This window comes from Salvelinus sp. IW2-2015, unplaced genomic scaffold (assembly GCF_002910315.2).
Source record: "Salvelinus sp. IW2-2015 unplaced genomic scaffold, ASM291031v2 Un_scaffold245, whole genome shotgun sequence".
Lineage (NCBI taxonomy): Eukaryota > Metazoa > Chordata > Actinopteri > Salmoniformes > Salmonidae > Salvelinus > Salvelinus sp. IW2-2015.
Window position 1 is genome coordinate 1,534,969 of NW_019942528.1, and position 22,621 is coordinate 1,557,589.

General features: G+C 41.3%; 1 protein-coding gene across 6 annotated transcripts in view; it reads left to right on the forward strand.

Annotated features, from left to right (window-relative positions):
• LOC112068216 (echinoderm microtubule-associated protein-like 1) overlaps nucleotides 1-22,621 on the forward strand; it is an 83,443-nt gene that overhangs the window by 22,096 nt on the left and 38,726 nt on the right. For 4 of the 6 annotated variants that reach the window (XM_024135308.2, XM_024135309.2, XM_024135310.2 and 1 more), the window contains exons 2-5: nucleotides 15,263-15,445; nucleotides 19,048-19,180; nucleotides 20,957-21,013; nucleotides 22,465-22,596. In XM_024135308.2, the coding sequence (XP_023991076.1) occupies nucleotides 15,263-15,445; nucleotides 19,048-19,180; nucleotides 20,957-21,013; nucleotides 22,465-22,596 (505 nt within the window). The remainder of the gene's footprint in view (nucleotides 1-15,262; nucleotides 15,446-19,047; nucleotides 19,181-20,956; nucleotides 21,014-22,464; nucleotides 22,597-22,621) is intronic. The other 2 variants (XM_024135312.2, XM_024135313.2) reach the window with 1 other exon arrangement.

Genomic DNA, 22,621 nt, shown 5'->3' on the forward strand with positions numbered 1-22,621 from the left:
CATGTTTTTTGAAATGTTAGCACATTTATTGAGAATGAAATACAGTATCTAATTTACATAAGTATTCACACCCCTGAGTCAATACATGTTAGAATCACCTTTGGCAGCCATTACAGCTGTGAGTCTTTCTGGGTAAGTCTCTAAGAGCTTTGCACACCTGGATTGTACAATGTTTGCACATGATTCTTTTTTAAATTCTTCAGACTCTGTTAACTTTCTGAACCACCCATCCCGGTATCGGGATAATTGTCATCAGCAACGCTGAATAGCATAGCGCCACAGTAAAATAATATTACTAGAAAATATTCATATTCATGAAATCACAAGTGCAATATTGCAAAACACAGCTTAGCCTTTTGTTAATCCACCTGTCGTCTCAGATTTTGAAATTATGCTTTACAGCGAAAGCAATACAAGCGTTTGTGTAAGTTTATCGATCGCTCGACAAAACATTAAGTACACTTAGCATCAGGTAACTTGGTCACGAAAATCAGAAAAGCAATCAAATTAATCGTTTACCTTTGATGATCTTCGGATGTTTTCACTCCCAGTTAGACAACAAATGTTCCTTTTGTTCCATGAAGATATTTTTATATCCAAATACCTCCGTTCGTTTGGCGCGTTATGCTCAGAAATCCACAGGAAAAAGCGGTCACGACAACGCAGACAAAAATTCCAGATAATATCCATAATGTCCACAGAAACATGTCAAACGTTTTTTATAATCAATCCTCAGGTAGTTTTTCAAATATCTATTCGATAATATATCAACCGGGAGTGTTGGTTTTTCAATAGGACCGGGAGTAACAATGGCCGCCTTTCTCTGTTGCGCAAAACTCACTCTGAGAGCCCCCACCTATCCACTTACGCAATGTGATCGTTCTCGCTCATTTTTCAAAATCAAAGCCTGAAACTATGTCTAAAGGCTGTTGACACCTTAGGGAAGCCATAGAAAAAGGAATCTGGTTGATATCCCTTTAAATGGGTGATAGGGATGCATAAGAACAGAGAGGTTTCAAAAACAGAGGCACTTCCTGATTGGATTTTCCTCAGGTTTTAGCCTGCAATATCAGTTCTGTTAAACTCACAGACAAACTTTTGACAGTTTTGGAAACTTTAGAGTGTTTTCTATCCTAATCTGACAATTATATGCATATTCTAGTTTCGGGGGCTGAGAAAAAGGCAGTTTCAAATGGGTACGTTTTTTAGCCAAAAACGAAAATACTGCCCCCTATACTTAAGAGGTTTTAAGGTGGTTGTTGATCATTGCTAGACAGCCATTTTCAAGTCTTACCATAGATTTTCAAGCGCTTTTTAAGTCAAATCTGTAACTAGGCCGCTCAGGAACTCCAGTGTATTTGGCCTTGTGATTTAGGTTATTGGCCTGCTGAAAGGTGATTTCATCTCCCAGTATCTGGTGGAAAACAGACTGAACCAGGTTTTCATCTAGGATTTTGACTGTGCGTAGCTCCATTACATGTATTTTTTATCCTGAAAAACTCCCCAGTCCTTAACGATTACAAGCATACACATAACATGATGCAGCCACTACTATGCTTGAAAATATGGAGATTGGTATTCAGTAATGCATTGTATTGGATTTGCTCCAAACATAACACTTTGTATTTAGGACAAGAAGTTAATTGCTTTGCCACATTTTTTGCAGTATTACTTTACTGCCTTTTTACAAACAGGATGCATGTTTTGGCAGAGCTTGAGAGGATCTGCAGAGCTTGAGAGGATCTGCAGAGAAGAAATGGGAGAAACTCCCCAGAAACAGGTGTGCCAAGCTTGTAGCGTCATGCCCAAGAAGACTCGAGGCCGTAATCGTTGCCAAAGATGCTTCAACAAATTACTGAGTAAAGGGTCTGAACACTTTTGTAAATGTAATATTTCAGTTTTAATTTTGAATACATTTGCAAGAATTTCTATAAACCTTTTTTCGCTTTGTCATTATGGGGTATTGTGAGTAGATTTATGAGGGGGGAAAACTATTTAATCAATTTTAGAATAAGGCTAACGTAACAAAATGTGGAAAAAGTCAATGGGTCTGAATACTTTCAGAATGCACTGTATATTTATGTATTATTACATATTTTTTTACACTTATGGGAATTGGCCATATATACAGTATATACATATTAAGCTAAAGAGAGGCTCTGTAGTCATTTAAAAAAGTAACCTCTTTAATTGGAAAAACTAGTTTTATATGAATTTGAACATGTACTCTTTATGACAGGATGATACAATTTTGTGAAATCAAAAAATATATATATTCACCAATAGAATTTAAATTATATCACTGCCAAAGTTTTGGCTTGATGGCCCAAAAAACTATCTCCATTGATCAATATGTAAAGAGTCATTTAAGAGTCCTCTGAAGGGCCAAAGGATTTCTTATGCTGAATTAACCCCTTTGGCCACCCAGTAGACTAGATGAGCAAAGATACAAATGTACTTACTGTATGTACAGTACCATTCAAAAGTTAGGACGCCCCTACTCATTCCAAGGTTTTTTCTTTATTTTTACTATTTTCTATATTGTAGAATAATAGTGAAGACATCAAAACTATGAAATAACACATATGAAATCATGTAGTAACCACTTTTTTTTTTTTTTATCTAATTATATTTTATATTTGAGATTCTTCAAAGTAGCCACCTTGCCTTGATGACAGCTTTGCACAATCTTGGCATTCTCTCAATCAGCTTCATGGGGTAGTTAATTGGTATGCATTTCAATTAACAGCTGTGCCTTGTTAAAAGTTAATTTGTGGAATTTCTTTCCTTCTTTAATAAAGCCGCATWCAACCACGTTCTCTTTTTTTGTTTTCTTGAGTAAAGCAAATCCAAAATGCAGGTGTTTCAGCCTAGCTCAGGGCTTTCTGTGGTGGTGGGGCAAACCAGCAGAAAATAGGAGCATTGCGCCGTGATTGGCTCAGTATTCTGTCACTCATGAGGTCCTTGCACAATCGCCTAGCTTCAGTCCTTTAGTAACCCTTTGGGTCCTACCATACAGTTATATTACAAGTGCCCTCCCAAGAAGGCTAAAGGTCATTGGCCACAGAAATTATGTCAAATCACGTTATATTTACAGTAGCTTTGATTGGACTGATCATGTCAATATCTTACTTTCACAATCTTAGCTAGCAGTCATCATCGTGAATCAATTCTACTTGCAAATCTGTTTTAATCCTTGTCACATGAAGAGAAATAATGAAGAGAAAATATAGATAAAACGTATATCGGTGCTRGTCGGGCATTGGACATAAACATTACACAAATCGCAAATTCAACAATGAGTTGTTTGGAAGGAATCGGTGACAGTGGCTAACCGCAAGCATTGCAACTGGGAAAATACATTCTGAATGGTCATCAAACTCGGAATTGTAAATATTTTTCTTTGATGACAAAATTTGCCAACGAAGGGCCGACGCGCACAAGAAGGTGAGTCCAAACATATCTAATATGCTGCTGCATAAATGATTCAATATGCCAGGGAGATATGGTCAACCATAATAGCTCAGTTTTTTTTTTGAAGGCAGTTAACAAGGCTSAATGAATTGTTTCACTGCCAGACAAGGCTCCGCTGATAGCCAGGTGTAGCGGTGGTAAGGATTCACTCCATTGTGCTGGAAAGAAAGCTCTGCTGTTTGGACAGCTTTATGTAGGCCCAAAACATTTGTGGGCACCACTTGTCGCCGTTATAGTGCAATTAATGCATTGTTTAGTGTTGTGTTGTGTAGTGGCTTTGCTGGCATGCATCTAAAAAAATACTGGGGGGAGTTTGCCCCACCAAGATTTAAATGATACAATCACCACTGGTGGGAACTCCTTCAAGACAGTTGGAAAAGCATTCCAGGTGAAGCTGGTTGAGAGAATGCCAAGAGTGTGCAAAGCTGTCATCAAGGCAAAGGGTGGATACTTAGAAGAATATCAATTATAAAATAAATGTTGATTTGTTTAACCCTTTTTTGGTTCCATATGTGTTTTTTCATACTTTTGATATCTTCACTAATATTCTACAATGTAGAAAATATACAAAATAAAGAAAAACCCTTGAGTGAGTCGGTGTGTCCAAACTTTTGAATGGTACTGTACTTGAAATACATTTTACGGGAAGTTAAATATATTGCCATGTATTTTTTTCCGTATGGGTAGCACAAAGCCTGAGCTCTGATGTCCAATATAGGAGCTTATCAGTGCCCAAATCTGCCATTTTCAACCTGTATACGGGTACGAGTGCTACAACCCTTGTATCTAGCCATCCCCCACAATCACCCAACTGTTAGTGTTGTCCCAGAGAAGTAGAAGCTACAATGTCAGTTGAAGTAAACAACACCTGCATCAATGAGAACACAAATCCAGCCCCTCAACCCGACTTGAGCTTATAGGGATAACCAGTGATCAAGATCAGCTCAGTATCCCCCTACTTAATCCTTTTCCTGCAGTGTGGCCTCTTGCTCTTTGACAGAAGCTTTGGAGAGGAATGTTATTGTCTCCTGTGTTCCTCCTCTGGTCTTGTGCCACTGAGCCTGGTGGGAAAAGGAGGGTTGGGGTGTGTGTGTGTGTGTGTGTACGGGGAGAATTATTGTGTGTGCGTATATGTGTGTGTGGAGGTGCATATATATATATATATACAATGCCTTGCAAAAGTATTCATAACCCTTGGCGTTTTATATGAAGCCACTAAATAAGATCTGGTACAACCAATTACCTTCAGAAGTCACATAATTAGTTAAATAAAGTCCATCTGTGTGCAATCTAAGTATCACATGATCTGTCTCAGTATATATACACCTGTTCTGAAAGGCCCCAGAGTCTGCAACACAACTAAGCAAGGGGCACCACCAAGCGGCACCATGAAGACCAAGAAGCTCTCCAAACAGGTTAGGGAAAAGGGTTATAAAAATTATTGGAAACTTTTAACATCCCACGGAGCAGCATTAAATCCATTACTAAAAAATGGAAAGAATATGGCATCACAAAAAGCCTGCCAAGAGAGGGCCGCCCACCACACGGACCAGACAAGGAGGACATTAATCAGAGAGGCAACAAAGAGACCAAGGAGCTGCAAAGCTCCACAGCGGAGATTGGAGTATCTGTCCATAGGACCAGTTTAAGCCGCACACTCCACAGAGCTGGGCTTTTACGGAAGAGTGGCCAGAAAAAAGCCATTGCTTAAAGAAAAGAATAAGCAAACACGTTTAGTGTTCGCCAAAAGGTATGTGGGAGACTCCCCAAACATAAGGAAGAAGGTACTCTGGTCAGATGAGACWAAAATTTAGCATTTTGGCCATCAAGGAAAACGCCATGTCTGGCGCAAACCTCTCATCACCCTGAGAACACCATGTTTTTCATTGGCAGGGACTGGGAAACTGGTCAGAATTGAAGGAATGATGGATGGCGTTAATACAGGGAAATTCTTGAGGGAAACCTGTTTCAGTCTTCCAGAGATTTGAGACTGGGACGGAGGTTCACTTTCCAGCAGGACAATGACCCTAAGCATACTGCTAAAGCAACACTTGAGTGGTTTAAGGGGAAACATTTAAATGTCTTGGAATGGCCTAGTCAAAGTCCAGACCTCAATCTATTTGAGAATCTGTGGTATGACTTCTGGAAAGATTTCTGTACACCAGCAGAACCCATCCAACTTGAAGGAGCTGGAGCAGTTTTGCCTTGAAGAATGGGCAAAAATCCCAGTGGCTAGATGTGCCAAGCTTATAGAGACATACCCCAAGAGACTTGTAGCTGTAATTGTTGCAAAAGGTGGCTCTACAAAGTATTGACTTTGGGGGGGTGAATAGTTATGCACGCTCAAGTTTTCTGTTCTTTTTGTCTTATTTCTAGTTTGTTTCACAATAAAAAATATTTTGCATCTTCAAAGTGGTAGGCATGTTGTGTAAATCAAATTATACAAATCCGCAACATATCCATTTTAATTCCAGGTTGTCAGGCAACAAAATAGGAGAAATGCCAAGGGGGTGAATACTTTCGCAAAGCCACTGTATATTATCATGTTTGTGGTAGTGTGGGGAATAGGAGTCTGCTGTGGAGGGTTCTGCCTCACACATCTTTTGACTCCTCTGGCTGAGATTGGGGGATTAGCTTAATAGCCTATATACAGTAGCTTTAACAACAGTCCGCCAATCTCCCCTGTGCTTGCTACTGGCTCAGGTTTCTACCGGCTCCTTGTACAGACCGACAGAGTGTTTTGACAGAATGGGGGGGGGGGGGGGGACAATCCATTGTGCTCATGCAAGGTGCACTTTGCATGCTAATAGGGTTTCCTGGCTTTTGGCCTTTTGGCTTTAGCCGCTCTATGGGGGACAGGTGCCAAAATTAAGTGGTTCCAAGGACAGCCTGTCAGCCTCTCTTGGTTTTCATCATCAAACCGATTACCAGTTTGTTGTATCCCTTCAGCCAGACCTTTTAAACACCACATAATGGTTCCCTTATCTATTTCATCTCTCCAGACGCACCAATATTCATCTGTGAGGTAACCTAGCATTGAGTTCCCAGCTTCCTCACGTTGGTCTTGGGAGGTCAAAACCGACCTGTTCCTTATTAAACCCCCAAACCGGCAGGGTGGGAGAGGGGGTGTTCGCTAACGCTTTAACATGTTGACCGCTGTTTGACCTGAGGAAGGATGTGGCAGATGTCAGGAGGATGGTTGGGTAGTCCTCCAAGGACATGTAGTGGGGTCCCAGGAGGGTAGTTGGCCCCTCGATAATCTGGAATCTATACCTCTCTCTTCGTTTTCCTCCTTTCTTCCCTGCTTTCCTCTTTTACACAGGTCATCTCTGATCCACCCTGCACTATTTAAGCCAGGGAATTTGTTAACCAAATGGACAAACTGTATTCTGTCCAGCTCATTGGCTAATACACCTCTATAAGATGACCCACCTCCTCTCAATGACAGCCTGGTTAGTTTAGGATTTTTTTACCCCTACTACGGTATGTTTTTTTTTGTTGATATTCAATAAACAGAGAGTGTTTGTGCCTAACTTGTAATGGGACAGGGCAGATACAGTGCATTCAGAAAGTATTCAGACCCCTTGACTTTTTCCACATTTTGTTATGTTACTGCCTTATTCTAAAATGTATTAAATCATTTTTTCCCCTCATCAATCTACACATAATACCTCATAATGACAAAGCAAAAACAGATATTTAGACATTTTTGCACATTTAATKAAAATTAAAAACAGAAATACCAACCTGACAGAGCTTGAGAGTATCTGCAGAAAAGAATGGGAGAAACGTTCCAAAAACAGGTTTGCCAAGCTTGTAGCGTCATAGCCAAGAAGACTTGAGGCTGTAATTGCTGCCAAAGGTGCTTCAACAAAGTCACAGATTCTCAATCAGGGAGTGACCATTCAGACACTGAATCTGGAGGTTGCTGAACTTTAGGTGTCATCCTACAAGCCAGTCAATTAATTGTGTTCGTGGCCTTGAGGAAAAAAGGTTAGAGGATAGGTTGAGTGAGTTAAAACCCCTTACACTTGGCCTAAATGGATAGGGCGAAATTCAAATGTTTCTTAAAGAAAAAATATGGAAAGCATAACCATGGTAGCAATTAAAAGAGAAKAGTCTGGAGATTATGTGAAAATTATTATACTAAAGGTGAGGACATAACAATTCATCTGACGCAAGATTGAAACAAAATTTTACACTGTTTATTTTATGCGCATTTTACATTTACTGTACTTTGATGCAGGGAGGTGATGGTAGTGAATTGGATAATTATCGGCCCATCTCTAAGCTCTCCTGTTTGGCTAAAATTCTAGAGTCATTGGAGAATAGGCAACTACAATCTTTTTTACCTGTTAACAATACTCTTTCTAGTAATCAATCTGGCTTCAGACCTAAACACAATACTATTACGGCCACTGTAAGTGTTGTAAAGGATATTACTAATGCCCTAGATAATAGAAAGTACTGTCCTGCCTTGTTCATAGATTTGTCTAAAGCTTTTGACACTGTAGACCATGCAATACTTTTGGGTAAACTGTCGTCAATAGGACTGGGATTGGATGCCTGTAGTTGGTTTCATGACTATCTAAAGGATAGAAGTCAGGCTGTTAGAGTCGACGGCATCCAGTCGGAGCCATTGGAGTTGGTTAAAGGGGTCCCACAAGGTTCTATACTTGGTCCATTACTGTTCACTCTCTACATAAACAATATCGGTGATGAGATAAGAAAGTGTCAAATTAATTTATATGCTGATGACACTGTCATGTACTCTATCGCTTCAACGGCTGACCAAGCATTATCACTATTGGAGACACATTTTAAGATATTACAAGGGTCTTTTATACAGCTGAAACTTGTTTTAATGCAAAGAAAACACATTTTATGATTTTTAATAGGTTCAAAAAGTTGGTTGAAAATAGACTTGCACTTACGAGCTTAGATGGTTCTCAAATTAATCCGGTCTCTGCATATAAATACTTAGGGATATGGTTGGATGATAAACTGTCTTTTTAAATGCATATTGACGAACTTTGTAAACGGCTAAAAATCAAGCTAGGCTTCCTCCATATAAAAAGGACATGTTTGTCCTCTACAAATAGAAGACAAATTGTGCAAGCTACTTTTATGTGTGTTATAGATTATGGGGATATTATCTACATGCGTACTACGGCATCAACACTTACATCGCTGGATGCTACTTATCATTGCGCACTTAGGTTTATTACGGGTGCTAGCTACAGAATTCACCACTGTGTTTTATATCAAAATGTGGGTTGGACTTCGCTGTCCGTGAGACGAGAACAACATGCTCTCGTGTTTGTCTATAAAGCAGTTCTGAATAAACTACCTTCTTATTTATCATCACTCATCAACATTAGAATTATAATTCCTAAAACCAGGTCTCAAGCATGGATTACACTTGAGGCCCATGTGATTTCCACAGAGTTGGGTATGGCTGCCTTTTCCTGTTACACTCCTTGCCTATGGAATAGCCTGCAGACTAAACTTAAACTTGACTCTTGTCCCCCTTGCCCATTTTAAATATTTATTGGAGGATTTTTTTTTTTTGTATTGCTTGTAACTGTTTCGGGTAATGCAAGTTCTTGTGCTGTTAGGAGAATAATTTATGTGTAAATGTAATAATCTGCTGCTGTATTTTTTTGTGTTATCTGTGATCGTTTTGTTTGTCTTTAGTTTCTTAGTCATTGTACCTAAACTGTATGCGTAAACATGTATACGCAGGGCCCAGCTGTAAAAGAGACCTTGGTCTCAATCTGTGTTCCTTGTTGAAATAAAGGTATAATAATAATAATAACGAAATCGGAAAATCTCTGTGTACATTCAGTAAAATAAGACTATTCTTTCAAAATTTGGGGTAGGTGCAACATACAACAAAATAATGACAAAGGTTTGAGTGAGAGGTCTTACTGATGTTTCCAAGTGGTCACACACCTCTCCAAAGTGTGCACAGRTCCTAAGTAATTTCAATGCACTTTTATGACTCAAAGAAGAGTCTTCAACTATAAGATGCTCTTTTGAACTCTCCTAGCTGTGCCGTTGAGGAACTAGAGCAAGCATACTTGTAGTCGTTTTGTTTGGAACACAGCCCTGCTTCCCCTCCTTTACCCAAAAACGGTCCATTATAGATCGCAATCTGTGTCAGGTGGCAATAATTTGAAAGCTTGTTCTATTGCCAACATGACTAGCTAAATTCAAAAATATGATCATACAGTGTTAGGCTTTCACAAGGCAATTCAGAGAAGCGGATCGACATTTGGTGCGCATAGAATGGAGTCATAAGTCCATTCAGATGCGTTGTCTGCGGCCAAGTTTCTTCACAATACAACAGACATAGGCTCTGTATATTACTTGAGTTTATGATATGGAAATGTGAAGTGCGCATTTTGCTTGCTTGTATGTCATCAAAGCGGTATTTATTTGAATCCTCAATGTCTCATCTTTCAAAATACATAGAGTCCTCGTAATTTACAGCATTTCCCTCACTGAGACAAGAAAACATTTGCTAAAGTTGCCCACTTATTGGGAGAGATGGGGTCAACTTCTTCTCGCTTGCAGTGCTCAAGTTGTCGTCAGTCAAAACCAATACAAGGCTGTGAAGCGAAGACCCTGAGCTCTGACATCATGTATAGCATGTTACTGTACAGCCACTGCATTCCAATTTAGGCGCATGTCAGTGTCCACATCTGCCATTTCAACCCATATACGGGTACCAGTGTAAACAGTTCCAATTGTAGTCCTCAACACGAGGAGACTTGTGTCAGGGCCCAATTTGACTATTTTACATATGAGATCAAGAGTCTTAAGTTAAACGTACATTTAGAACGCACTTTGTGCTAATCTACTGGGTGTTGCTTCAGTGAAGCCAGGCCTCCAGATGGATTTTGTGTGGAAATGGTGTCTATATTGTGACTCACTGGTCCAGAGAGATGTGATAGTATAAAACCCCTGCTGGATGTCAGTGTTTACAGTCCGGTTTTCTTAGGTCAATTGAGCTGTATTGTTTGGCCTCTCCAGCCTGTTAAAGGGAAATGCAATGAACATCCATCACACAACTAGGATAATAATATTTTCGCCGAGAGAGGCAGCTGCRTAGAAATATAAGAACATTCGGAGACAGGGTTAAAATATAATCTTAGAAAGCAACACAGATGGGTCCTCTGTTGCAATTTAACTTTAATTTCCCTTGCAGTTCTCTCTCAGTTCTCGTTCATMTATCGTTCATTTCTCATCTCAACCTCACCTCAGATGCTGGGGAATAAAATGATAAGCAAAGTGAGTCAGCGAGATGGTGAGAGCATGCAGCCTAGCAGGCAGAGTAAGTGTATTATTAATGAGGTTACACTGGGATACAAAGAGAGTCCCCTTCTGCTTTCATCCACAGCCCTTTTTATTCCTGTCTCCTCTGCTATACCATTGACAGAAGCTGTGAATTGGACAGGGGGGAGCGGTTAAGGTGCTATGTTGTTGATCATTAATGGCCTCGGGGTCTGGCATTTAAAGAAGCAGGCCGGTGGCCTTTGTCACCCATCACGACATTGGTTATTTTTGGAGAAAGGTAATCAGGTTGAGGAATATAGAGGGAATGTAGAGGATGGTGATGGATGTGTTCTGTAATGGACTCTGACACTTCTTGGGACAGCATCTATCCTTAATGGATTGATATTGACACAGGCACTGAGGGTTAAAACTTCTTATGGCTGCGGGGCAGTATTGAGTAGCTTGGATGAAAAGGTGCCCAGAGTAAACTGCCTGCTCCTCAGTCCCAGTTGCTAATATATGCATATTATTATTCGTATTGGATATAAAACACTCTGAAGTTTCTAAAACTGGTTGAATGATGTCTGTGAGTATAACAGAACTCATATGGCAGGCAAAAACCTGAGAAAAAATCCAACCAGGAAGTGGGAAATCTGAGGTTTGTAGTTTTTCAACTCATCGCCTATCGAATACACAGTGGGATATGGGTCATTTTGCACTTCCTAAGGCTTCCACTAGATGTCAACAGTCTTTAGAACCTTGTCTGATGCTTCTACTGTGAAGTGGGGCCGAATGAGAGGGGATTGAGTAAGGTCTACCATGACCTGAACATGCGCGTTCATGTGAGAGCGAGCTCTGTTCTATCGCATTTCTGAAGACAAAGGAATTCTCCGGTTGGAACATTATTGAAGATTTATGTTAAAAACATCCTAAAGATTGATTCAATACATCGTTTGACCAGTCAAAAGTTTGGAAATTCAAGGGTTTTTCTTAATTTTTACTATTTTCTAGAATAATAGTGAAGACATCAAAACTATGAAATAACACACATGGAATCATGTAGTAAGCAGTTTATTTATTTAGAATTCAAGGCACACTTAACCAGCATGGCTACCACAGCATTCTGCAGCAATACGCCATCCAATCTGGTTTGCGCTTAGTGGGAATATAATTTGCTTTTCAACAGGACAATGACCCAAAATACACCTCCAGGCTGTGTAAGGGCTATTTGACCAAGAAGGAGAGTGATGGAGTGCTGCGTCAGATGACCTGGCCTCCACAATCACCAGACCTCAAACCAATTGAGATGGTTTGGGGTGAGTTGGACTGCAGAGTGAAGGAAAAGCAGATAACAAGTTCTCAGCATATGTGGGAACTCCTTCAAGACTGTTGTAAAAGCATTCCAGGTGAAGCTGGTTGAGAGAATGCCAAGAGTGTGCAAAGCAGTCATCAAGGATAAGAATCTGAAATATAAAATATATTTTGATTTGTTTAACACTTTTGGTTACTACATGATTCCATATGTGTTYTTTCATAGTGTTGATGTCTTCACTATTATTCTACAATGTAGAAAATATACAAAATAAAGAAAAACAGTTGAATGAGTAGGTGTGTCCAAACTTTTGACTGGTACTGTATATATATTTTGTATTCATATAAAAAATAAAWAAATKCTACTTCCTGCAGCTATGGCTACAGCGGTGTTTGTCAGACCGAAAAATCGGTCTTCTCAAGAGAATGTCTGTAGTGTCCGAATGGTTTGGCCTGCAAACTAACATGACCCCTCTATGGAAAGATGAGACTCTCACGAACACTATGGTGTTATTTTGCTCTACGACCCACACAAGCACCACAGGAGTTGTTGCAAGTTGGTACCGCTGATCTGCCAACTTCTGTCTGTAGTGTCCAAACAGTTTCGGCTACACACTAATATGACCCTGCCAACYAAAGGTGAGACTCTCACAAAAACATACATCTCGGTTGTTTTGCTCTAGGACACCCACAAGCTTCACAAGACTCTGAAGACTCTGAAGGTAGCCCGGTGTCAGTTAAAACAAATTATGAAAGTACAGTGGGGCAAAAAAGTATTTAATCAGCCACCTATTGTGCAAGTTCTCCCACTTAAAAAGATGAGAGAGGCCTGTAATTTTCATCATAGGTACACTTCAACTATGACAGACAAAATGAGAAAAAAAATCCAGAAAATCACATTGTAGGATTTTTTATGAATTTATTTTCAAAATATGGTGGCAAATAAGTATTTGGTCACCTACAAACAAGCAAGATTTCTGGCTCTCACAGACCTGTAACTTCTTCTTTAAGAGGCTCCTCTGTCCTCCACTCGTTACTTGTATTAATGGCACCTGTTTGAACTTGTTTTCAGTATAAAAGACACCTGTCCTATTTTGATGATTAACAAAAAGTTTAACTTTTTGTTAATCATCAAAATAGGCACACAAGCCTTATTTTGATGTATTACACTTGTGATTTTCTGAAAGTTAAATATTTATAATTCTGTAYTTTGAATTTCGCACTCTGCATATTTCACCGGATGTTGYCCAGGTGGGACGCTACCGTCCCACCTGCCCATAAGAAGCACTGGCAAGCTATAGTCTTTCTAGTAGCAGGAATTTACAAGCAATGGTCCTTCCTCCTTGGGGACAGCTTACATTACAAATATCACTTGAGAACAGCCTAAATCAGTGTCAGCTAACCTTCTCAGGAACTGGTCAGCATCATCACAGGGAACGGTATCGGTCCATGGGCTGGATATTGAGAAACAATGAATGTACTGTCATCTTTCACGGAGGAGAACACTATGAGGTATATCACCAAGGTGTGTTTACTCTGACTCAATTGCCTTTATTCTCTCTGTTATTCAGCAGCCTGTTGTGTGTATAAGGAATTGTCAATTCCAGTGAGAGCCCAGGTGACATGAGTGAGCGGTACAATCGGCTAACCAATCGCAGTGGTATCAGGGCAGGCAGTCATTGTATCCATGCTCGTACCAAGCCCTAAGCAGCTGCTAGCACTGAGACTAGGGCTTTGTACTCCTTAGAGAACATCGCTGTCGTAGCAGCTCCGGCTTTACAGATTAATCTAAAAAAGGTCTATCAAATGAATCATTTATAACCTTAACAAAAAGCCTTCACATTGGGTTAGGCGACCATTTGTTTGAGTACTGTATGTTTAAAGGCCCAGTAAGTAAGATAGGCTTCTTCCTCTGTAAATATTTGTCATTGTGATTGATTCAGCATGCAGAATCTAACCTAGCTACTCAGTGGATGACAGTAGTACAAATCCAATTGAAATGGACAAGCCATGAAAGAAGACCACACCATCTTGATCTTGATGTTAATTCCCAGAATGTAGTCAAGGCTATCTGGCAGAATGGGCCAGTATGAAGTGGTATTGCATTAAGTGGTTTAGCCTGGCCTATCTCTCCAATGGAGCATTAATCAAGAGGGTACTGTAATGGCTGCAATCATTACTGTAGGGATGCCAAGTGAATTTAAAGTGGGGTGGCTGGAGGCCACGGGAGGGCATTGGTGCGGGGTTGGGAGGATGGGGGGGTGACTTTGTGTGTGGAGGGGGGGTGACTGTGTGTGTGTGTGCGCAGGAAAAGTGCTGGAGTATTTGGTCATTAGCAACCCGCTCATTTAGATATATTGAGTCCAGATTAAAAATGCACAAAACCGTATGACCGAACATATATCTCTACACTGTCTATATGCTTAACTGGTAATGCTGTCCTTGATGCGTGCACCTATTCTATTTACCATTACATTACCAGCCATATTAGATTGAGACTGAGATTTAACATGTTTCCATATTTTGTTTATTTATAAGAATCTATGCCTCTGTCTCAACTTAATTCAACACAGATAAAAACACTGTTTTGATTGCCTTATTACCAGCTGCTTCCTCCCTCTGCATAATTCATAGGGCGGTTGTTATCAATCTCCAGGGGAACACAACACTGATTCCCATTAATATTTCATCTCACTGACTTCAAAGTCTCAGCAGAGCAGACCCCTGGACTAGGCCAATATATTGGACATGGTTACTATGGTGGTGTTAAGCTCATTTGAACAGACAGATGGACAGACAGACAGACAAACGGGCCGGGAGGATAATAGATGGACTTACAGAGGTACGGACATGTACTGTAGGCAGAAAGACAGACAGACATGACAGAGAGCTCATGAATAAAAATGTCTTGTACCAAAAAAGCCTTTGCCCATTGTGTTTGAGGAGCGACGCTATAACCAAAACCATTCAAGGACGCAGAGAGAAAGCCATAATCAATATTTCTACAGATACCACTGCAAATTGTACATATTGCAACACTGTAGGTGTTCCACATCCATTGAGCCTGTGAGATACATGASAGCTCAGGCGAGACCACCAGTGTATTTGTGTGCGTTCAACCCATGCTATGTGTGCTCATTCCATGCTACATTTGTGTCCAACCCATATTAATTGTGTCTTTCTCTACCATCCCCAGATGACAGTGCGTCGGCAGCCAGCAGCATGGAGGTCATGGACCGCATTGCCTCCCTGGAGCAGCGTGTCCAGATGCAGGAGGACGAGATCCAGCTGCTCAAGTCAGCGCTGGCCGACGTGGTGCGCCGCCTCAACATCTCTGAGGAGCAAAACGCCACGATTAACAGGAGGGGACCCACTAAAGGTAACTGATGTGTCACACAAACGGGCACAGACAGATACACACACACATGTACATGTGTATGCGCACACGCATGCACACACATACAGGTATACACACATCCCAGGGAGGTTTAATTAACGTTTTGAGAATGGAAATGGTCGTTTATTTGAAGGTAATTAAATCATGTTCTGAGAACGTTTCAATAAAACACTGCTGGCTCAGGTTAACTTTTGAAAAACTCCAAGCACAGATAGGACACGTGGAAATTAATTTGCTTAGGCATTAATCATGCAAACACATTTCTTTTTTTTGTGGCACGGCATCAGTGCGATCCAAACCTATCATCTTCTATCCATGGAATTATTCCACTGGCCACCAGGATGGAGCTAGCATGACTTTTTTTTTTACTCATACAAAACTGTTCATTTTAGTGTATTCAATTAGTGGGTGTGGCCAACACACCTGAACACACTTAACAAGATAGACAGTAGAGAGAGTTTAGTTGACGCTTTTTTTTGTGTTCTATGTTTTTAAATAACATTTTTATAATGTTCTTTAAACGTTACTAATGTTTTCTTAATGTTCTGATAACATGACGTTTAAACAACCCAGAGAAAACCTGCAGTACTGAACTTCCCACAGAAGAACATTCATTCTTAACATTCTCTGAACTATTTGAGAACATTCCCAATGTCAAACCAGTTGGAGAACGCTCATAGGATATTACCAATAATTTTATTAAACGTAACCATGTCTGAACTTTTAGGAAACGTTCTTTTAAAGTAATGAAATACCAAGAAAATATGTTTTTTTGTCAAGTTCCTTAAATGTGCTGAGAATGTTCCAAAGCTAAGCAACTATTCTGCACCATTCCCAGAATGCTGTGGGAAGGTTGTATGCAAAAATAACCATAGGACAACCACACTCTCACCAAGCTCTAAGAAACATGTGGTTCTCAGAACATTATGTGCTAGCTGGGATAGAACATATGGATCTCACACAGCCACACACACGTGTAACCTTTTGGTTCCCTCCCATTCCAGTCCCATCTTCTCCTATTGTGTTTCTCCATCTATGGTATCTCACTGTTTACGCTACTTTCATCTTCCTGTCATCCTTTCCTGGACTCTATTGTTGTGGTATGTGTATGTACGGCTGTAGACCCAGCTTTGATGAAAAGGTCCCCATCGAAAGACAGCAATGATGGAAAGCCAGGTAGGCTCTGTCCCTTCTAACATGGCCTGTCAGGTAGGCTCTGTCCCTTCTAACATGGCCTGTCAGGTAGGCTCTGTCCCTTCTAACATGGCCTYTCAGGTAGGCTCTGTCCCTTCTAACATGGCCTGCTTTGTGCAACTCTACTGAGCGCTACTGTGTCTACTGTGTCTTTTTAGTACGGTTTACATTTTAGGACATCCCTACTCCCTATGACAAAATTCCATAGTCTCTATGACAAAAGTCCATAGTCCCTATGACAAAAATCCATAGTCTCTATGACAAAAGGGAGTATGGATGTCCTAAAATGTACATTGTACTACTGTGCACTAATGTCTACTAAGCACTACTGTGTATACTGTCTGAGCACTAGTGTCTACTGACATTGAGCACATTGTCAATGAAGGACATTCTGATGTTGTTGCACTAGACTGCATGCCACTCAAGTCCCCTTAACTCAGAGTGGGTGAGAGGTGGTATGCTGTGGAAACACTTGCATGGTTTTTCCTTAATTCTAGCATGTCCTGATACCCACACTAAATATCACATTATGTGTCTACAATTCACAGACAAACTTTGAGATGCTAGTTACTCGGGTCAATTTTGTCACAGAATGTATATTTTGACTGTATCTCAGTGAGATACAGGGTAAGTAATCGCTCCTCTGCTCTACACAGAGCCGAGCCATGGCACGCAAACACAGTGGTTCGTTTGAAATACACAGTCCCCACTCACTCTCTGACTGGTGCCCCTGTTTGATCTAATTCTGCTGTATCACACACACATACACACCACACACACACGCCAGCTGGCAATGCAAGCATAACAAAACTCACCAGCTTCTCTGCAGTGATAAATATTTCCAAGCCAATTTTAGGGCGTTCCTCTGACACCGCCTGGTATAGAGGTTCTGGATGGCTGGGAGKGCGGCCCCAGTGACATACTGGGCTGTACGCACTACCATCTGTAGCGGCTTGCTGTCAGAGGCCAAGCAGTTGACATACCAAGCGGTGATGCAGCCAGTCAAGATGGTCTCAATGGTGCAGCTATAGAACTTTTTGACGATCCGAGGGCCCATGCCGAATCTTTTCTGCCTCCTGAGGGGGATGAGACGTTGTCATGCCTTCTTCATGACTTTGTTGGTGTGTGTGGACCATGATAAATATTCAGTGATGTGGACACCGAGGACCATGAAGCTCTCTACCTGCTCCACTACAGCCCCGTTGATGTGGTTGGGGGCGTGCTTCGTCCTCCATTTCCTTGAGTCAGCTCCTTTGTCTTGCTGACATTGAGGGAGAGATTGTTGTCCTGGCACCACACTCCCAGGTCACTGACCTCCTCCCTGTCTAATCGTCGTCGGTGATCAGGCCTACCACCGTCCAGTCGTCGGCAAACTTAATGATGGTGTTTGAGTCATGCGCGGCCACGCAGTCGAAGGGTGAACAGGGAGTACAGGAGGGGACTAAGCACACACCCCTGAGGGGCCCCCATGTTAAGGGTCAGCGTGGCGGCCGTCAAGAAGTACAGGATCCATTTGCAGAGGGAAGTGTTGATTCCTAAGGTCTTTAGTTTAGTGATGAGCTTGGAGGGCACTATGGTGTTGAACGCTGAGCTGTAGTCAATGAACAGAATTATCACGTAGGTGTTCCTTTTGTCCCGATGGGATAGGGCAGTGTGGAGTGCAATAGAGATTGCGTCATCTGTGGATCTGGGCGGTATGCGAATTGGAGTAGYTCCAGGTGTTTGGGATGATGGTGTTGATGTGAGCCATGGCCAGCCTTTCAAGGAATTTCATGGCTACAGATGTGAGTGCTACGGGGCGATAGTCATTTAGACATGTTACCTTGGCATTCTTGGACACAGGGACTATGGTGGTTTGTTTGAAACATGTATGTATTACAGACGGGTTCAGGGAAAATCTATGTGGTCTCTTAAGTTCTAATCAAGAAACAAAAGCCTTCACACGGTATATGCAGCTGGAAGGGTAACGAACGCCATAGCAGCTGAAAYGTTGTATATGTGGGTGCAGTTATGAATTGACAATTTCTGAAGGCGATGTTCAATACAGTTCGTCGAATGCTTCAGCTCAGTCCCATGAATCTTCCATAAGTTCATTACTCATACACCTCTTGTGGAGGGCAGATATCCATATATTTTCAAGATTATAGAGGGCATCTGAAGAGTTACAAAATGTTGGACACTTTTCCAAAGTTCCCAGGTTTTTCAGAAGAACCCAGGATTTCAGAAAAACCCAGGAACTTTGGGAAAGTTTCTAGTATTTTGCAACCCTATATCTGAATTTGAAAATTCCCAATAGCTGACCACTGTGAAAAGTGTATTTTCTGCATGTTCCAGCTAGTTCAATGCAAAGCACCATTCACCCTGTGGTGCTGTGTGTGTTTGTCTTACAGCCAGACCCATGATGGCTGCCCTGCCTCTAAGACACACTGTCAGCAACGGCACTGTCCTGCCCAAGAAAAGCTGTGGCACGCTACCGTCCCCCACCGGCTCCAGGAAGGATGCTGCTGCACCAGCAACCAAAAGGTAAACACAGCTCAAATGCTCCCCATTACCTTCCCTTACGAAAAAAGATTGCAGTCAGAGAGCAGTATAACTCCAGTACACTGCAGTATAAATACAGCATGRTGCAAATAGTGCGACCAAAATAACAGTTTTTTTTACGACAGTAATTTTGCAGTGTAACTGCAGTTTTGTAAGGGTTATGGTAGAGGCCTAAGGCCAGGAGTTTTCCTGACCATGTGACCTGACCAGTAGGGCTAGTTTATGAGATATCTCTCAACATTATTTTTATGTTCTGAGTAAAACCAACTCTGTTTTAGTTTGGGTTTATTAAACCTAGGGGCTTTAAATAACTGGAGCAGTAATGACTGTGTTTTCTAGATTTTGTGTATTAATATTGTAATATAGTCAGAGTAAATTGTACCCTAAAGCTCAATAAGTGCACACTATTTAAATACACATTTCTTCCTCAACTAAAAATTCATACAACATACACACCGTTGGTGTGTTTATTTTTTTAGTCTGCACAAAGTCAACACATTATTTGATTCCTGCAAACAGGAATCTGTGTGTCTTTCACTGTATTACTACTATCTCCTCTGTGGCCTGTCTGCCTGTGCTCATTTTCCCCTCGCATAAGTGTACCCTCCTCTGAAGGGAGAGCCATTGACATGTCACATGAATAATAAACACAGGTACAGTGCTGTCACAGGCATCCCCATTTACACCACGGTGGCATTCAGAGACGCCATTGATTTACTGATTGGGGCTGACTGGGGCCAAGGGAGTGCAGGTAATAAATCACAACTGGCAAGGGAACAATAGGCACTCTTCCAATGATGTTCATGCCTGGAGTCAAATTATCATAATCCAGGACTGAGGAATGGATGGTATATGGATGAGACTATAGAGTAAATAGATATGAAGGGGAGGAGATGGAGGGTGGGAGGGATGGAGTTCCTAACATGGATGCAGTATAGGTGAACCTTCTCCAGACTGAAGCAATAGATATAGAGTGATATGGAGCCGACCAGGCTAGACTCGGTAACACACTAAGGCACAGGGGAAATGTCAAAGGTCTGTTGTGTATTAATAGGACTCGAAGTGTAAATGGTTTGTCCATGCATGAAGGATAACAATGAATCCCTGCACATAGAGGGCCACGTTGATTCGGCCTCCTTCAGCTCTTGACTCCTGAACTTTAAGTCTTTGCACAAAGGATAGCTCACCCACCCACACTTCCTAACTCTGTGTTATTTTAGGATGAGAAGGAAGGAAGTCTGCAGGAAGCAGAATTGTGTACATTGGAGACTATTGTTTGTATTTGTGCGGTGTTTCCCGATGTTTCCACAAGAGATCCCTTCATACAGGTAGACACACGCATATACTCATATTTGATAATAGACATACGGTATGTATTCCTATTCGTCACAAAACCGTTTTCACCATACCTCCATTCATGCCAGTTGATCTCTATCTCATTTATATGGCACTTTTGCAGTCTTAATCTGTAAAGATAATATCTATCAAACTGACAATTTGGTCCAAAACAAGACATGAGACATCCTCTTTGAACAAACTGGTATTGGCAGTTTGTGTCCACTAGCCACAATACTGAACTTGATTCAAATGGATGCAAATGTRATAGTCAACTACTGTATCTACACATCAATTATCTTAAAAATCACAGAGCGTGATACTGTTAAATCCCCAGTCTTTTTTGTCTTACCACCCATTCACTGTCTCCTTTTCCACTTCCCTGTTTCCCTTCTCGGTCATGCATGCCCCCTGTCTGTCCAGTCTCTCCAGTTTGTCTGGCATACCCACCAGACTTATCTACATCACTTCTCCTTACAGGTGAGAGTGTGGCCAAACTGTGACACCTAGACCATCCTCAAAGCTCATAATGTTACCTCAATGTTATCCATCCGTCATAGATCCATGAGTCATTGAATTAACAGATCATTTCTATGAACAATGAATAACAACATTCATCACAAAAACATCTCTCTCCCTGGAAAGCAGTGGCAAATGTTATTGTTACTGAGTGGACTATCCTGGTTAAATATTGACTACTGCGTTGTTGGGTTTAGAGCTTGGAAGACGTGAAACTTGAAACTTAATGAAATGAATGAATATCTCTCTCTCTCTCTCTCTGTCTTTTCTCTCTCTCTTTCTCTCTGTGTGTGGTGGGATTTAGATCAAATACAGAAGGTGCTGCTCCCATGCCAACCAAAGTTGGCAAAGAGACCAAAGGTTTCAATAAATCCCCCATGGCCTAATTAACTCCATTCCTGATCTAGGTATGCCTGCTGCCTGGCATATATCAACTAACAAAGGTCCCCTCACAAACACACGCAAGCACACACGCACACACACACAAACACAAACACACCAAGCAACACACACACACACCACACCACACACACACACAACACACACACACACACACACACACACACACACACACACACACACACACCACACACACACACACACACACACACACACACACACACACACACACACACACACACACACAACACACACAAAGATACACACCCGACCTGTGTTCAGGGGGATAACATCAGCTACAAACGGGAGGATTGAATGGACTTTGGTCTCACAGGCTGGATTAGACCTGGTAGGCCATTAGGCCATTCCAGCCAATGAACTGCTGATTGGGCCGTTCTTTTGTGAAGGCATTTTAATGGCCCGCTTTTTAACATGTTTCAACCATCTCCTCTAATACCATCATAAATGTGGCCATGAACGAGTCACAGGGAAGAGAGAGGGAAAAATCTCTCTCTGTCATGGATCAGTAATCTGGTTTCCTAGTATAGGGCCTTCTTTGGTGTATTATGATGGTCTGTACTTCCAGGGTCATATGAGGACTTGTAGTAGATAGTGTTATTTATAGGTTGCTGGTCTGATCTTTGCTTGACCTTACCCCTATACTCAAAATCAAGTTTGAAGTCTTTGATAGTTCCGATGATAGATTATATTTATTATAAGGATTTGCAACTGAAAATTCTCTGAGGGGATACAGCTAAATAACAGCCTATTTTAACACTATTCCCCGGACAATTAAGGCTATACTTCTTTCTTTCACCATTAGGTAATTGCATCATCCATTTTACTATCTCTCCCACTATCTCTCCCACAGAGAGATAAATCTTGGGTACTTATTTCATGAGATTACAAGTAAATAATCAGAATTCCTCAGACAATTTCTTTTAAGCACCTTTATTTATTCAAAATACACCATTAGGTAGATTTTTCATCCATTTTACCATCTATTCCTCCAGCACTATGAGGAGAACCAACTCCAACGAAACGATGGGTACACTGACGCGTAAAGACAGCGGCGACTCCAAGAGCAACCGCACCCGCACCGGCTCTACCGGGAGCAACTCCAGCGGCAAGAGAGCCAGCGAAAGGTACAGCCAGCCTAATAACAATAAC